General features: G+C 36.9%; 1 protein-coding gene across 1 annotated transcript in view; it reads right to left on the bottom strand.

The window, feature by feature from the left end:
• Positions 1–531: 531 nt before the first annotated feature.
• GUCY1B1 (guanylate cyclase 1 soluble subunit beta 1) overlaps positions 532–19,221 on the bottom strand; it is a 40,532-nt gene continuing 21,842 nt past the window's right edge. Inside the window, exons 6-14 of the mRNA XM_059844438.1 lie at positions 11,693–11,923; positions 11,198–11,314; positions 10,235–10,368; positions 9,340–9,537; positions 7,420–7,657; positions 6,416–6,556; positions 5,564–5,718; positions 5,121–5,247; positions 532–1,850 (exon numbers count right to left, since the gene is read on the bottom strand). Coding sequence (XP_059700421.1) covers positions 1,827–1,850; positions 5,121–5,247; positions 5,564–5,718; positions 6,416–6,556; positions 7,420–7,657; positions 9,340–9,537; positions 10,235–10,368; positions 11,198–11,314; positions 11,693–11,923 — 1,365 coding nt within the window. The 3' untranslated portion in view covers positions 532–1,826. The remainder of the gene's footprint in view (positions 1,851–5,120; positions 5,248–5,563; positions 5,719–6,415; positions 6,557–7,419; positions 7,658–9,339; positions 9,538–10,234; positions 10,369–11,197; positions 11,315–11,692; positions 11,924–19,221) is intronic.

Raw genomic sequence — 19,221 nt, 5'->3', positions numbered from 1 at the left:
ATTCCATGTCTTTGGGAGTCACCATAAAGTTTTTGTAAGCTTGAACAACTTGATCAGTCCACATTGCTGCTGTGGACCCATGTGAAAGAGGGCAACCTCTGATGATGTCTTGGGATGTGCTGCTGTCCAGCAGTGAGATGATGGGGAAGAAAGGATGAGGTTTCCTCCCTTCATTTCCCATTTCTAAAGCTTGGGTTGCTAATGTATATCCCGCTCAAAGCATACAGCTAATAATCTTTGATTGTTAAATATTACCCAAGGGTTTCAAAGGAAGGTTTTATGCATTTTTGTCACCTTATCTACCATTTTTGAAGCATTAACCTCAACATTTTGAACACTACTTTAATTTGAGGATGTAATCCACTAACCTGAATATGTGAGACACTTGGACATTTGCAAACATTGGGACAATGCCTCAACAATTTATTTAAATATGAACTGCAAATTATTTAATGGAGAAAATACCTTTTTTTTGTATCAAGCAATGAAATAAAGTTTTCTACCAAAGGAAAATCACAAGATTCCCAGTAGTCCGTGGAAAAAATAATTTATTGCAATTTCTTTTGCACATTAACATGAAACATTTATACATATATATTCTGTGCTAATAAGATATACTAGATATAGACAATTTTTATACACAAAGTAATTGCACTATTCTATTTTATAATGCAAATATTCAGAAATGATCAGTCAGATAAGAACAGATACTATTCACATAAAAATGCACTATATATTAAAGTTATGGAAGGTCTATGCATCTGAAAACTTGTCCACTTTTACTAACTGTATCAGCTGATGAAACACACTATGTCCCTTTCCAAGCTTTACATCCCTTAATTATGTCATGATGCCTAGAATATTACCAGGTCCTCTCAAGGAATAAAATAGGATCATTTCTGCAATTAGAGAGACCAAACCAAAAGGCAACAGTATCCACCATGTCCCAGCAGCATGCCTTCCAACTCCAGGGGCTACATCAGATGAGAATCAATGCACTATGAGTGGTCTAAAATTGTCCAGCAATCTATTACTAATATGACAATTTAATTTAGTTTATATAAATCAATGAGAAATACATTGCAAGTGAACAGCATTTCAGTAGAAGTACATTTGCACATGCTTCAAATGGCAGTATCAGAAAAACAGCTGCCCCCTTCCAATTCAGATGTTTACAGTGTCCACAAAGGGAAAATACAGGATGATATCAAATGAGAAACCTTTTTCTAACCAGGAATTTACAGAGCATCAAGTGTTATTCACAAAATGAATGAGAAGCATGGTAATAGCAGAACTAAATGTGATACCATATATGCAATAATTTTCGTAATGCTGCTTTAGGGTTTTTTTTTAATTATAGTTCCTTAGGTTCATTGTTCTGCCTTTCAACTGAAATACCTTTCTTTCAAGAAATGTCATCAATTCACATAACCACAGTACTTCAGAGATGAAGATGAAGATGGGAAGCATCAGATTGAAGTGGTTAGCTGTGGCGTGCATACTACATGGTTTCATTCAATATCATCTGGTGGTAGGAATGGTCACATGACTGACATGCAAAAATGCATATCAAAAAAAGGAAAGCTTGAAATACATGCTCATAGCAGAGATATAACAGTACCAAACAATGAGGACAAAAAATCAGCAAGCAAGCCTGGAGAAAAATGGTAAGTATGACTTCAGGAGTAGGGCAAAAGACAGTGGTATTGCACATGGCAGTGGGAGATACAATGTGAAAGAACACCCATAACATAACCTTACTGCCTGGCACCCTATTTGGAGACAGTATTGCACCCTATTCAGCGTCCTCTTCCTCTTCCCTCAGCTCAGAAAGCATCTTGCTTTGTTTCCTTGAGAGCATGCAAGCAGAATTTGAGAAGTAAGAAATTTTCTTTGAAGCAACCACATGGAGAGTTAATGCAGTGACAAAATACATTTTACAACTTGCAACCAGTATCAGTACATAGTAAAAACTAAAAAAAACCAAAGAACATAGGTAGTGCATGTATTTCTTTCATATGTATTGTATGTAGGAATGAAACAATTCCTACATGCTCTGGTGAACTACCAACTCTGCCTGACATACTTCAGTTTGTTCCCACCAGTAACTTGGGAACAGGGCAGAAGAGAAAGATATTAAAAACTGGAGAGGGAGTAAAATTGCAGTCATACATCTGATGCTCTTGGCAAGATTTATTTTTTACAACAAATCTGTTTATCAAGAGAAAAACTTCAGCTGAACCTCTGTTAAAATAATGAAGACAGTAATAATTATTCTTATGCAAACCAGCAGATGCAAAGTGAATAACTGGTCACAGTTGCTTTTTTGTACGTGTATTCCTGATGCAATTCTACTTACTGCTGTACTGGTATCATGGAAGAGATATCAGAGAAAAAAGGTGAAGGAGCAGCACTCCAAACCAACACTTATTTTTGTAAATTAGGTCTTTCTCAAAAGAAACTGCTGCTCATGGGGACTGATATTAGAGATTTCAATCCAGGAATCAAGTCTGATGCATGCTGAGCTGCTTCAGCCCTATCATTTTCTACTGGCCTAGTAGAGAAACAGTGTATTTTTAGCTTTGGTTTCACATCTCTTGTGGCATCTGTAAACATTCTGTCCTTTTTCCTCACTGTGTCCTTATCATTGGTCTTCAGAGTAAAATATGCTGATAGATTTGCAAAAGCTGAGCTAATAACTCTCCAATAGATATAATGAAAAGAAAAATACATCGCTAATGTGCATCGATCCTAGACTGAAGATACTGGAGGTAGAAAACTTCACAGTAACAGCATAATTAGCAGAAGTGTCTTCAGGATGATTTAAGAAATATTTTCATGCTTACTTCTATATGCCACTTCTTGAAATATCCTGCAGTGACCTTTCAGGAAGTTTACCATATCGTTTCTGAATATATTTAAACAAGCCCTTATTTATTCTCACGTACAGTTCCCTTGTACATAACAATAAATGGCACTGCACAAAATAATACATTAGCATTCTGAGAAAAATTCTGGAAAGAAAACCAAGTCTACATGTGTGCATAGAGCAAAGTGATTACTTTAAAGTGATCAAACACAAAAAGCTGGTTATCTGATTTCTGCTTTTGGATTAAAACAATTATGCACGGCCTATAAAGTGCCAGATAAGAACCATGAAAAGTACATTCACAGGAGAAATAGTTCAGAAAATCTTAAAGGAATAAAATTTTGTGCATTTTTTGTGTATGGACAGATGAAATTGTGCAGGCAGTGGAAAAGAACCAAAAGGTTAGAGGAATATACTCTTTCACTTTTCAAAATCACTTCTGACAAAATGATTATCAGTTCACATCTTCACATCAGTGTATTTTACTATTCTCCTATGCTCCCAAACTTAGCACAATTTAGAAGAGATACCTGTCTTGGGAGAAGTCCTTCTGTCTCTAAGAATTACATCTATATCTGAATTTTAAAAAGAGCAAAAACTAACATAATTAGAAAAGCTTTTTCAGTGCACTTAAACTGTGAGTCTTAAATGCTCCTGAAAATCAGGCTCACAATATTTCTCAGTCAGGTTTATTCCTGCCCCCATGTCTCCCTCTACAAAGCTCAATTACTGGATAATAGTATCAGCAAGTGTCTCTCAGGACTGCTGTGAGGATTAACAGAGCATCTCTGAAAGTCTTCAACTACCTGAACCTTATATTCATAGTAAACATGTGTTAGGCTGGAGCAAGGAGAATGCCTACCTAACTCAGTACCTCTCAGATATTCACCTTTAAATTATAATGTGCCTTGAAACAAATGATAGGGCATTTATAAGGCAGAAAAAAGGTGAATGGTGTTTAATTAAAATGTATTTGAAATACAACAATAGATTTGAAATAATGGTAGCCATGTGAAGTTATATTACTGTAGAATAAGAATAGAAAAGTATTCTCAAAAGTGGCACCTAGAATATAATTGTAAGTAATATATATTCAAATACAGAATTAAAATGCAGAGCTAAAGTACAGAGGGTTAATACTGGGAGTAACCATTAAAAAGTCAATATTCATATACTTGGGTAGCAGTGGTAATAAATCTGGATTAGATCTCCTAAAAAGCCTAAACAGTTTAACAGCCTAAATTACACCTTCAGAAGTACATGAGCATTCAGACACATAATTAATTTCCTCTGACTTACAGGAATCATTTCAGCCAAGGTGACTGATAACTTTCATTTTAGTCACGGGTGTTTTTAAGTTTAAATACATAGCAGAAAACTCATTATTTTTGCTTTGGGGCAAAATTCAAGCTATGTAGATTACTTTTTTTTTTTTCCTTCCTGTTGACATGTTGGATGGAATGTATGCACCTGCTCAGCTATGGCAAAGCAGCTGGCATACTGTAACCTTATTGTCTAAGTTTGTAGCACACTTTGAGCGTAGATCTCATTGGCTTTTACTGAAATTCTGGATAATACATGGCCAGAATTCTAAAACTGAGGCATTAGCCTAAAGGTCCTTCAGTGCTTGAAGAGCTCTACCCCACCTCATTTTGAGAAGACAACTTAGGCTGACATGTCACTCACAAGAAGTAGCTTTCACCCTGTGTATTTCTAAAGTGGGACCTCTGCCATGCAACAGTCTCTGTAACAAGCAGGTGCCACCTGGGGTTAAGAGACCACCACACACATCAGCTGTGAACCTGCCTGCAAATCGTTGCTTGACTCTTGCCTAAATATTTGAAAGCACATTTTTTCACTCACTGCAAAAAAGCAAATGGCAAATTTTGAAGTGCTGGTAACCAGACATGTCAGCTAAACAGAAACCGACATTATATTGCAAAATCTAGTACAGTGCAGAAATCTGTAAGAGGGAGATATAAATATTTAAACACTTGGCATTCCCTCAAGGACTTTTTGAAATCAAAAGTACTCTTTCAGGAACTGCACAAACTGCAAAGACAAATAATCAAGGATTTTCAAGTACTGTCAAGATAATAAATGTGTTAATGAAAGAGTGTTGCACAAAACTCTTCAATTTTTTTCTGTGGAACATTTAGTTTTGCAAATGTAAATGTATCTCCATGGTTTAGATTAAATTTTTAATGTTTATGCTTGGAAAAAAACAAAATTACACTCTGGTTACTCATACCTCTGTCTCTGTACTCTTTCTGGACAAAAACCAAACCTGCATTGGTTCTTTTTTGCCCTTCATAGAAACTGGACCTCTGTACTCCAGGTGGAACTGAGGATCTGAATTTTCTGGTGTCATAAGACACCTGAAATTGAAAGAGAAAACATGTAAATGAAAGGACATCGCATGCATGCCACACACTATGCAAAATATTAAACATGCTACATGTACATGAACAGACCATCAAAAGATTCAATTCCATCTCTACATCATTATTCTATTTGCAGACCAATAACTGTGTATTATAATGCAGTTTGCCACACAGCTTCATGAGAACTCACAAACTTAAATAATGCTAGCAGGAGGACTGTCACGTTCAACTCCAAAAAAACTTCTATGGTATGCTAACAAAATGATTTATTTTAAAATGTCAATACCAATCAAAATATTACATCACTCACCTGTAAGTATATTCAGAGACATTGATCTTTCCCTTTTCTCCAGTCGTTTCTGTTCTGCTTGTAAGATTGACCGTATTTCCAAAGAGACAGTACCGTGGCATCCTTTGACCTATGACACCTGTGACTACCTCACCAGTATGGATTCCTATGGTTATCTTTAGAGAGAAAAAATTAAGTCTGAATATTCAAAAGTAATGTAATTAATCTCATGCTTTTGAATAAACACAGGCAACATGCTACTTATATCTACTAGAGTTTATTTTTCCGAAGTGCTACTCCTGCCACTTCAAAGCCTTGCATCCTGTGGGTTTTGTCACTTCTTTGTTTTTTAACTTTAGTACAGTGTCATGCCTCTCCAGAAAGCCCCACAATGAGTGAAATTCCACTAATATACAGTGGTGTCAGTAATCATTGCTGTACCTGTCTATGGAACTGTAATTCTCTTTTTAACACAAAAATGTCTCATTCTGACATGAGGATCTGAGGGGTGATTGAAAATATCAGGGAGGGAATATTATTTTTCTGCTCCTTAAGTTGAAGAAGACTCAACAGACTATACTTGATGCACAATAGGAATTCAATGATTATATTGAAATTGTCAGAAACCAGACATAAATGATGTGGACCTAAATAAGTCCTTTACCCTTTAAAGCACAATAGCATTTTAAGGTCTAGGAACTGGACATGTAACAGCCACATGTGACTTCTCATATTATTTGTATGTATCCGACTCAAAATCTAACAATAACAAGGCCCACGCCTTGCATGGACTAGGACTAGAGCATTATCTTATTCCAAAACATCATCATGCTGTCAAAGAATGGGTTTTCATTCAAGCCCACATTTACTAACCTGTACAGGCTCACCATCTACTTGAACTTGGCCTGCTATTTCCATCATATCCAAAGCCAGGTGGCAGATAGATCGTGCATGATGCATGCAAGGCTCTGGCAGACCACTCACTGTCATATACTTGTCCCCAACTGTTTCCACCTATCAAGATAGATATTATTCAATTACTTCATTATTTTGGTTTTTAGAGTACTAGAATTGATGTAGTGCTTCAAGACTGCTTCTTCTTTAAAAGAGTTCCCTTTTCCTTTCATTCAAATCACTCTTATTACTGTCATCTCTGCTTGTTATTGAAGGGAATTTATCATAAACCCACAATGTAGCAACTTACAATGACTGTGATTGTGTAAACCTGAGTCTCTCTTCTGGTGTCTTCTGAATGAAACTGAGCTCTATGTTTGTTCTGACTCACACCCTTAATTCACATGGTACAGGACACAAAATTCAGTTTTAGCAAGACCTAGGAATGAACTGCACAGATATAAACACACAAGCAAACACGTGTACATATATATGGGATGCATATGTATCTATCTCTGTACCTTCCTGCTACCAGCCACCTTTGCAACTACACCTCACTCCTGAAGTGAATGAAGGAATGACATTCACACTGAGTAACTGAATAGTAAGTCATAATTTGCAACTACAAGACCCAGGAACAGAACTGAAGAACTTAAAGCACAAGGTCAGAAGAATCACAAATGGCTTGTATGAGTTCACATCAGCTAAATGTGGAAGTACAGTTATATGTCCACCTAACGGGTGACTCCAGAAATCGTGATGACAACTTAGCACTTTATGTTCCTTCAGACATTTAGAGATAACCAAAATACTCTTCTGTAGCTATCTAATACCAGGTAACACAGTTCAGACTGAGAACATAAGTTGGTTCTTTTTAAAAGCCTAAAATCCAAGAAGACTGGGAAAGAATGACGCCATAGTAAATTATAGAAAAGTAACAAGTAAAAAGTAATTTTTAGATACTTCAAAAATCTTACGCTTACCTTATAAACAAATGGATTCCTTCGAGAATCGGTCAGAATATCAAATCTTGTGTAAAGATCATTTAAAAGATTGACAATTTTCATGGCTCCCTCTCCAGAGGCATGTTTGCTACAAAAGGCATTGAATCCCACAATGCCACTGAAAAGAATGGTGACGTTGTCGTAGCGCTTGGCTGGAACAGGACGCTTGTGTCTCAGCTCATTTGCCACTGATGGTGGCAGAACAGAGTACAGCAACCTACACAGGTAAGGAAAGAAAGGCAAAAGTGAAAAAAGAGAATCTGGAGAAAGGTGTTTACAGCAGCACTCTTCACATATTAGCTTCCTACCCCCCCCCAGAGTTTATAACATACTCCTGCCATCAACAAGCAATAGAAAAGGTGTTTATTAATAAAGAATATGTTTTTTGAAAAACAGGAAGTGATCTACATCAGCATACCACTTAGAACACATCAATACATCTAAATTACCAACAAAATGAGACATGTATTATTAATTCTTCTGACATGACTTGTTAGTAGTGTCTTGGATCATTTTTACTTCTTTCTGCCACATCCTCAGCTCATACAATATGGTTTTTCTCACAGAACCATAAAAACTGCAAAAAAGACCATGAAGAGATCAAACAGTTTTCCATCTCTGATCAATTCATGCATTTCTAAATCCTTCCTCTCTGTTGAGCACACTGGTTTTAGGGTCTAGAGTGTCTTTTTAATAGTCTATATGATGTATTAACACTTGTTCATATTATAAATTATGCAAATAAAATCCAATCACACACACAGAAATTCACCCTATTCTCATGTGTTTTCCTTCAACTATCTAACTCCTATCTTAAGGTCCAATTCCCTCCTGAAGATCTCTGACTGTTCCACAGATCTTGAACAGCATTTTGTACACAGCCTACTGCACAATCCCTCATTAGTTGCATTTTTGGCAAGTTCACTACTTGAGTTATAATTAGTGAATACTTTTGGCACATCACACAGTAAGTGACACTATCTGTTCCAGCAGCTGCCATGAAGGAAAGAATTCCTGAAGATAAAATGACTTTATAAAGTAAGCCAACAGGAACGAAGACAAAAAATACTTAGGCTTTACTTTCTCTGGTTCTCCTGTCCATCCCTTTCAAGTATTTTTAAAATAATTTCCATTACTCCATTTCAGAAAAAATGTATCTGTCAATAGAATTAATACAGAGATGGGACTGTGTTTTATAAATAAGAGTCAATCATGAACTACATGCTACTTTTCATACAAGCTTTTGTTTAATTTGCCAATCATTGTTGAGCTGAAATGCCCTAGACTAATGACATTTGAAATTGACTTTATAGTTATCTGTAGTATTGGATTTAGGGCCCGATGCACACTTACTGTTATGTGTTATTTTTATGTACTTATATGTAGACAAACCCAAATTTATTTCTACAAGTAACTATTACATCAAATTCATAGCATTAAGCTATTACAAAGTTTCAGCTTTACACAAACTGTTTTCAAGGTTTATAAAATACGTTTTTCTGTTCTATTATCCTGTGCCAGAAAGACAAAAGTTGGTTTACTGAACTCTGTCAAATAAGAGCACTTGGGCATTCATCAAATTCACCTTCCTTGCATGTAAGTTTCCAGAATTTTAGGTAATTCACAAGTAAAAATGAATTGTCAGCTCATTTTTTATAACTTTTCTTGTCAGGGAGAGAGCCATCAAAACATCTAGGCATATAATGGCCTAGACTGTGGGTGACATTTGACAATCTAAATAAAGAAATACCCTATTAAATGTTCTTTCTCATCTCCAAAATTACCAGTCCTGATTATCTCTGATACCCCTTACAAGATTCTCTTATTCTTTAAAGAAAGTAGCTATAAATAATATATTGCTTTGAGTGTTTCAGCCCAAAATTGGGACTTGGTTCTTACGTGTCTGTCTTTTTCTTTTCATCCTCCAGCGCACGCAGTGTGTGCTGCAGTCTGTCGGTGAGGATCTCAAGCTCCTGGGTCAGTTTATATTCCTCTCGGAACTGCTCTCCCAAAAGAACCAGATCACGGGTAGCATCATGCAATGGGATATCACTCAGGTATAAACCTCTCCTGGTTAAATCATCCAAGTTCATCACACTGCAAAGCAGAGAAATATACAATAATATGGGTAAAATTAAACTTGCCAAAGGAGTATTTAAAACTCAAAAAAACCAGCAGTCTGCTGAATAACAGCAGAAACATGAAGCTTCTGAACTTGTGATGAGCTGTACAACATATCCCTTCTAAGAAACACCTTATTTGTGATCATTCATTTTAACCCACAGATCTTGATTTTTGTGTTTAAATACAGAATTCTCAGGAAGAGTTCCATGAGCATATCAAATGTATGTACTTGAGCACAACAAGTGAGATCATGTAAAGAATCTTTCCATTCCATCCTCCATTCCAACTACTTCTTTTTCACCAATCTATTACATTAAAACTAGTGCAAAAATCCATGAATCCACACAGAAAACCAAATCACTGCCACATTTCTTAGCATTCTCTGAGTAAAAAACAAAAGATAAAACTTGCTAAAAAAAAATGGAATATGAGGAATAACCATTTGTACAAACTGGGCCAGAGTGAGCCAATGTTTGTATGGAGTATTTAATACTTAGTCAAGTTCCAGTGTTTAAATGCTTCTACCTCTTTTAGTATAAACACATCACAACCAATTAAATCAATACTTGAACCAATTAGTCTCTGTAGTACTACTCTCGTAAGTGTTCTTAAAATTAGTAATTGTAAAATGAAACTCAGTATTATAGAACTCTCTCTAGGTTTGAAGTACCTTGGTGAACAAAGAAAGAGAATGCTGTCTGCTTCAGGCAAGTAGATCATTTGCCCTTTCAGGCGTAAGCAGCTGATTTCTGTGCCAGTCAGTTCATCTTCACACTCCAACTTTTCCACATCCAACAGCCCCTCCTGGTGATGAAAAGCCACGACTGTGTAAGGGCAATGGTGTGTTATGCACCAGGCCTAGTCTGTAAGTGCATTCACTACAAAGGCAGTCACAATATTTGGAACAGACTTACAGCTTACACTAAACCTTGATTAATTTCTTGTTTGAACACCATGCACTGTCTCTATTTTAATACTACAATTTGCCACCTTGAAGACAACAAAGCATGGTATCCTTCTTTACATTAATGTTTGTAATTCCTTGTTTTCTTCCACACTGTTCCTTAACAATAGCTTTTACAATACTATTGCCTGCTCTGTGAAGTTCTATCTGTGCCTGGGATCATCTCTAAGCAATCATTCTGGTTTCTCTCAGGTACAGTTTTCTTTAAATAAAAAGGCTTCTTGATGCAGAAGGTGTTACTCTACACACTGCATCTGCTCGTTTCACACACCTTGTCTCCTTCCCTCTTTAGAGAACAGGACACAGACCTTTGTATGAACATATGAGCTCAAGCAAGAACACATTTCATATTTGTCTCCCACACTCTTATGAAGTAAAGTAAATGTAATTACCTCTCTACATTTGGTTTGATACAACACCATAAACTAGACTGGCCCCTTGCAGAGAAAGCATCAGACATGAAGTGCATTTACTTCACCATTCCTATAAAACACCCTGCTCAACAGCTATTCACAAATTCCTACCTGTGACTCTCTCTTGGCTCAAGACTCAAAAAGGTCTAGGCATACTACAGAGAATTTTCTCTGAAGACTTCTGAGCTTTCTGCACTTCTTATCTCTCCAAAGCACACTTCCTTAAAGAAAAGCTGGGAAAATATAGTCTAGTTACCTTAGTCCTCAGTACGAAGACTGTATTGATATGGGAGAGGATCCCATGGAAGCTAATATCAATGTGAGGCCGGACCAAGGAGAAAACTGACAACAGACTGCAATTTCCTGGCTGCAGCTAGAATATTAAAAAACAGAAAAAAGAAAAAAAACCCCAACTGTTATGCTTTATAATAAAAATATACAAAGAGCAATTAGATTCCATTTTCTTAGATGACAATACTGAATAGAAGAGAATTTGTACATCTCTACATTGAATAACAAGATTTTTAAATTATTCTCTTACTGCATATGGACATGACCATAAGGAACAAAACTGTTGTAGAATTAGGTTATTTTCAAGTCCTTTTTCTAACAAGAGAAGCACAATTTAGTCAATATTATACACTTACACTGGAATGCTATTAGACAGAGAATCCTCATCTTTATAATCAACCTGTGAAGCATCTATCACTATGAATTTTCTATGGCTATTCATGCATAAGAATCATCTAACCTGTGGAAGGACTCTGTATATAGCATTGCCACACTGTGTGACCACCAGATCTCTGTCAAATATGATGTGGAAAGGAAATGCCTTGCAGAAAGTGTAGGGACTGATGCGAGACTCTTGGGTACCGTTTTCTTCAAATCTGTCAAGGTCCTCATAGTAGTCCTCTTCTTTCGATTCTTTTTCTTCAATTAAAAATTGAATGTGGTCACACTCCTCATTTCTCTGTTGAATAACCTAGAGAAATGAAGAAATAATGGAAAACTGAAAACTCTGCTACTCATTAGTAACTGGAGTGCTACTATGGAGACAGGAATGTATTTAGAAGAGAAAGATAAATTCAAGAATTATATTCACATCTTGAAAAATACCGTATTCTAACAAGAATTTCTGATTTCACAGTCTTTGTAATTACAGGTGAATAATTATGCCTTTGCTTAGCCACAGTTGCTGTCTGCAAGAGCAACATATTGAAGATCACCCAAACACAATTTATTAAGCCTGAGTGAAATGCAAATCCTGAAATGAGGAGTCAAGGCTCAGGTTGTGCTTGCTTTTTTTTCTTGCCAGAAAATAGGGTGGGCCCTTCCCCTGAAATGAACCTGTGTGAGCTTTGAGTCCCACAGAACCCCTGAATCCTTATTTTGATCAAAGCTGTTTGCAAGGTCTGTAATACAGCAGCTAATAGTGCTGACTGTTTAGTGATGACTAAACAGTGCTAAGAGGGTGGGTGTGTCACTGACAGCAAGAAGGAAAGTGGATGGAGCACATGTTAGGAGTACAGCCCTTACCATTCCAGCAGACTGCAAGACCTGAGCTAACAGACAGAACTAAAGCAATCTTCTCTGGGCTACAGAGCCCAGATTTAATTCCATATTAAAGGAAATGACAGCAAAACTAGAATCATCTACATCAGTGGAATATCAAAAAGGTCTCCTTAATACAGCATTACACTCTTCAGCAATTTTATGCAAAGTTAGTAAAAAATATGAAATTAATAGGCATTATTTTGTTTGCAGCGAGAGTCATGTATGGCAATATAATTTAAGCTAATAACTAGTAGAATAACATCATTTACCCTGAGAAGCTAAATCCACCTCTTTTCAAATTTAATTAGACTTAATGATTGGAAAAGAACAATTCTATTTACATAGTATTGTTTAGCAGCTTTTTTCTGGAACATGTTCCACCTGATTCTACTTTCATGTTGACTCTGATCCTAAAGTCACTGAAGCAAAAAAAAAAAAATTCTTAAAATTTCTAAAGCATCCTGATTTTGCCCTTTACACATAGCCTTAACCACAGAGATTAACAGTTACAATTTGAAAACAGAACAGATATGCACAAACACTGCAACTGATCCCTAAGATGTTAAGTTTATTAAATATTTGATCTCCAAAAGTGCCAAAAATAGTATTTGATGGGCTAGGGAATGCTGATGCCCTTATTTGCTCCTAAAAAAATGGAGGAGTGTAAACAACAAAACAGTATTTTATTGTTCACTGATGATTAATTTAAGGTGACAGTGTTCTTTGATCTACAAATTGACTGCTCATTTGAAGGAATGAGAGGCTATTCTGGGGACAGTTTAGAGGGAGAGCCCGATTTAAGTGCTCTATAGCTGTGTGCTGCATTATTCTCCTCTGTTGCTTATGTAAGAAACTTAGAGAAAGATCAGCCTGCTAAATTTACCAGCTAATGTAGGTACTCAAAGCTGGATGTACAAATAAATTCAAATGTTGATGATGAGAAAACCTAACTGCCTCAAAAACTGCACTGGTAATGCACATCTCAGTGCATGACAAAGATAAGTGGGAAATTATGACCTAATAAGAGGTAAGCCTCAGAAAAAATAAACAGTGGTCATCTGAGGAAAACACATTAAGTGGGTTTGTCTAGGAGAAGGGAACATAGTAGATGAACACCTAGTTTTCCTCTGAATTCAGAATTTAAAAGTTTTTCAAATCCTCCTTTAAATCATTATCCCTGAAATTGTCAGTGTGGTCATATTGAAGAGTATCAGAAGGCAGTTTAAGAGTCTTAGTTCTTACTTTCTATTACTCATGCACACTCCCAGTCCAAAAGGTTTTATTTTAACAGTACCATTACTGTGGCCAGAGATAGCTGAGATTATGCACAGAAACCTTTCCCAAATTGTGAAGATTTATCTCTAGAACTGACCTATGCTTCCAGATTATTTCCAGTCTTGGATCTTACTTTAAAGTGTTGCTCTTGCCAAAAATGGAAAAAAACCCTGCATATTTTGGATGAAAACCTTCTTAATTCAGCAAAGCTGATTTTAAATAAGCTAATAATTTTTAAGGATTTAGCCATCTCATGGCCTTTAGCCATCTTACTCACTACACACTAGTACTCTGTTACCAACCTGTACTTACAGACTTTTTCCTACGACAACACAGCATTTAACAGGTTCCTTTAATAACTTCCCATTTTATTTCATTTATTATAAATGAATGATGCATCAGTAAACAAAACTCAGGCTTAGATTAAGAAAACTACCTATAAAAATAGAACTGCTACATGCTTCCAGACATCTAGCTAGTTTGAGCCATGACCCTCTGGAGATCCTACAAGCTCACACAGTGACAAAGTCAGTCCTCACACATGCTGTGCTATTTTCCTAACCTTTAGAGATTAGAACTGTGCCAGTAACAGTGAAAAGCTGCAAATTTCCCAAGAATCTTCAAGTTCATTTGAAACACTATTTTTGACCAGACTCCAGAGCATCTAGAAATGCTTGCTGTATTAGTGCAACGTGCTAGTGCAGCACATGAACACCAGGCCAAACACATGGACATGTGTCAGACCTACAAGACAGACACAGAGCCAGCAGCACATTCCTGGTAAACATGATAAGCTGTGGACATGGCTGGTTTATGCAATTTTAATCCGATCATTCATGCACAGACACTTATTAACAGATGTTTTAATCATACCCCTCTCCAGGCTACAAAATCTACTGATGCATCCCTAATTAACTTCCCAATAGATATGCAATTTCATTATGTCTTTTCTGCTCACACAACTTAGGAACTATCTAATCTTCCTATCTCATTACGTCATCCACTTTGTCAGCAAACTCAAAATAAGCACTTTTGACGGTTAACATAAGATACTAAATTCTATTCCTTCACCCTTGCACCTATGGATCCAACCTAACTGGCCAGGTATTTGTTTGGCATAAGGACCTGCCCTAGATACTCTGCTAAGCTTAAGCAGAATAGAACTTAGCTACTGTTATAGAATAGAACTTAGCATTCTGCAAGCAAAGTTTGCAAGCCACACAATTTCAGTATCATTTAAATATTGTTGAAGAAGCCTTCTGATAAATGCTTGACAAATCAAAGTTCAGTCACAAAGCAACAAAGCCAGCAATCAAGTCTAATTCTTCCTCCCCCCACAGTCTTAGCTGGTGAAGTGACATCAGTTCACAATGTCTAAGAGCTCAATCACCATAGTAACTGCAGTTAAAACTGAAGGGAGAAATCACTCTCTTGGTTTCAAAGAGAATATATAACATCTAACTGCTAACCTGCCTGTGCCTTCCAGGAGATGTAGCTTCAGAGTTTGTCCTTGCCTAATCAAATGAAAAGTAACACCAATATTTCAGGGAATAACAATTGACAGAAAAGTTATTTTAAAATGAGTGTGGTTTAATGTATTTGGTGAGCTTCACACAAGATATTAAATCAAGAAGTACTGCTGTGATACAGAATATATAATGAGCACATGCTATCTGCTAAGCTGTCACTATGTGTCTACAAGACTCAGTTCTGTGGATCTGAGCATATCCCCAGGACACACTCGTATTTCAGCATGGCAAGATAGGATATCCTTGGACAGGGTTCTTTTTTGATGAGATTGTGAAAATGAATACAAAAACAGGGGGGTTTTGCCCTTTAAAGGCCAATACAGCATGAAATTCTTGATCTCCTCTGATCAAAACTGACTGTGCAATGCTGCTTAACAAAGTTCACTGTAGCTGCTTCAGAATGATACCAAGACAAAGGAGTTCACTGCAGAAATGGAACTGGAAAACCTTCAGTTTTGCATACCCAAAGATAGAACCATGGGGATATCTGTCCCTGGCAGCTGGCTTCAGAGCAGACTGTCTCACTTCACCAAACCACTGTGCCTGGAGATAGTGAAGTTTACAGCTGCCCCAGTGCCAAAATTAGAGTCTGATCATGCTCCATGACTGACTTATCTTCACACAGAGTTAGCATTGTAATGTGTGGACCCGTACTGCTTGTCTTCCATGACAAGCACCCAAGTATGTTTTAGATCAGCTCTCCAGCTGGTCACATCCTCACTTTGTTTTTTCACACTGCCATTAGTAAGCCTGAAATGACCATCTTGTCAAGGACTTCCCCTGTTATTTTCTCATTTTATATTGTAAAACATCTTCCCTATGTAAAAGATTTTGATAGTCTGCTCTCCAATAACAGAACTGCAGAAATCTGCTCTCCCAACAGATTTTTGGACTTTCCTGGATTATGTACAACACTCTTTGTTGACCATATCATCAGTAGCCTTGAGGGAATCCTTGTCCTGACTTCACCTTCACAGGTCACCCTCATTTATATACAAACAACCTCTGACAAGAGAAGCAAGAGAAGGCATAGCCAGTAGGCTGCTAACAGAGATCTCATGACAAAGTTTGTCACCAGCAAGCATTGTGATGATTTTTTAGTTCTCATACTGAGACTGGCAGAACATGAACATTCTCAGCGCATACACAAAGTCAGCCACAATTTTTGAGACAATACCTGCTGCAAAAATGATTTAGTCTTAGCTCCATTTACTAAAAGTGGATTACCATATCAGAGAAGATAACGAAAATTGGATTTGAACTAATTAATCAGCAATGTCAACTTGGGCTTTCCTGAACTATTCAACCAGAATTCTGAATCCAAGTTCAAAACAAATTGGTTTCTTTTCAGTACTAACAACATCTAACAGAAACAAAATTACACTTTCCCCCCAACCCCGTCCCCCCTTTTCCTTCCACACACACATACTCTAGATGTTAAAAGAGAATGCATTCTTCCCAAAGGACACTATTCTGGAAAAAGGAGGCCCTACTTTATTTCAGAAGAAGATGTTTGGTTTAGATATATATATATATATACACACACACACAAAATTGTTCTGTGTGAGACTGAAGAAGGATGATAAAATTAAAACTTTTTCTCTTCAGCTATTTCTCCACCAAAAGAACCAATGTGAGACAAAACAAGAACAACAGTTCTTTAAGATGTATTTTCCTCTTGCAATCATTAGCTGGTTTTCTCTGCAGGCTGAGGAAGGTGATCTTTCCCCTCTCCTCAGCACCTGAAAGGCCACACCTGGAGTGCTGTGTCCAGCTGTGGGCTCCTCAGTACAAGAGAGATACAGAGCTACTACACAGAGTCCACTCCCTCTGGGGAGGGCTGCTACGATGATCAAGGCACTGGAACATCTCTCAGAAGAAGACAGGCTGAGACAGCCAGCACTGTTCAGCCTGGAGAGCAGATGGACAAGAGGCAATGGGCACAAACTGAAACGCAGAATGTGTTGTCTGGACATCAGGAAACACTGTTCTGCTATGAGAGAGATGGAGCACCTGTTGTCCAAAGAATTTGGTAGCTGAAAGATGTCTGAGCATGGCCCAGAACAACTGGCCCTAGGAGGCCAGCCATGAGCAGGTGAGGTTGAACAAAATGACCTCCAGAAGTTTCTTCCAACCTCAGCCATTCTGTAATCCGTGAAATAAAATCTAACCACTTAATGAAACAAAACCAGCATTATCAAAAACAATTAATCTCTGCTACCACCTATACAGATTTGTAATATATTAGACGAACTCAAACAAAGTATCCTGAAAATACAGGATTAGAAGCATGTATTCTCTCAAACAGATTTATATAAGCATTTGTTCAAAACAGATGGAGAAGAAAAGTGGATAATGAAGTATTAAACATCAAATTGCAGATATCAACATTATAGTAATATAAAGAGAACTGCAGGACTTTCTAAGTCAGTCCTGTGTTGGACTGTCATGCAAGTGGTTTGGATAAAGAAATTTGAAAGGACAAATCAGGAAACTCTTTTTGCCGGTCAAAAGGCTACTCCCGTAATAACATTGGAAACCTTGAGCTAGGCACTGAGGCTTTTATGAGATTCAAAAAACCCCCCATTCTTCCTTAAGCAAAATTCTAACTGAGGTTCAAACCAATAATTTTACAGTAGAGGAACTGATTGGTCCACAAAACCTGAAGGAATTAAAAGCAATTTCATTGTTTTCCTGTGCTGTGCTGTCTCAAACAACGCATTGCTAACAGACTAAAATGCAAAAGCATTAACTCATTAAATTATTAGGCAAATAATGGAGATGAAAGAAGTTGGTCTATTTTTTCTCCTATTCTCAATATTTTGAACAGTGAAGCAATGCCAGACTTCACTTTAAAACCTTCACTCCATACCATTCCTGATTAATATCTGACCTGTGGAGTAAGGGAGGAAGACTTTCAGTGTCTGTGGATAAGCTCCAACTTTCAGCTTTTTTTTTTTTTCATTTTTAGAGAATAAATTCCCTCCTTATCTACCACTGAAGTTTCTGAGTACCTGTGGAGTACAGCAGTGTCTGATGTCCTAGAGATGTCAAGACATAGGCTTTATTAATCAGGAGAGGCATGAAAATGTTCAGGGTTAAGGGTACATTCTAACAGGAAGAAGTTTAAAACTGGGGTAACACACAAAATAAGACAATATAAACTTTCTTCATTTTAGAGGTTAATACTATTTCTAGGCACCTATGTGCTTCTACTTCAGACAGTCTAGAAAAATAGTACAGATTTAATTTAGACTTTGCAATTATTTACAGTAGGCTTGACTAATAGTATTAAATACCGATTTACTTACAGTAGAACTGTAAAATTTCCAGAAAAGCCTAAAACAGTTAAATTAAAACAAGATGAAAATACATAATAAATATTTAAACCTCTTTAGAACATATATTATTTGTGAGACGATGTAGATGGATATTAATACAATTTTCTCAGCAAATAACCTTAGATTGAGAGGACAGTTCATCAAAAGATTGTGCTGCTAGCTGCTTTGGACAACAAAGATTTCTCCTCTGCCCCATGGATCACTTTTGCCTCTGTGTGGACCTCTGAGAGACAGAACATTAAGCCATGTAAAGGAACACATGGAGATTAAAAAAAAAATCCAAAAAAAGAAACCCTGTTGTTTTGAACCCAGTTCACTTCCTCAGTGCAGTTTATTTTATAACTTGACACCAGCTGGAAGGCAGAGCTGAAGAAGCTGCTGAAGGACAAACCTGAGCACTGAGAGAACAGGGACTGCTTAAGCTGCTACCAGAAGAAATGCTTGTCAAGAAACAGCTTCAGCACTTTTGCAGCCAACTTTCCAACATGGTCCTCTTTGTCTGTCTCAACACTTCAAATAAAAAGGGATCTAAAAAGAAGATTGTTTTGATTGTGTTGTATCCTTCTGTATCTGATTACTAA

This window comes from Haemorhous mexicanus, chromosome 4 (assembly GCF_027477595.1).
Source record: "Haemorhous mexicanus isolate bHaeMex1 chromosome 4, bHaeMex1.pri, whole genome shotgun sequence".
Taxonomy (NCBI): domain Eukaryota; kingdom Metazoa; phylum Chordata; class Aves; order Passeriformes; family Fringillidae; genus Haemorhous; species Haemorhous mexicanus.
Note: the sequence above shows the minus strand (reverse complement) of the source record. Positions and strands in the feature narration are given on the sequence as shown.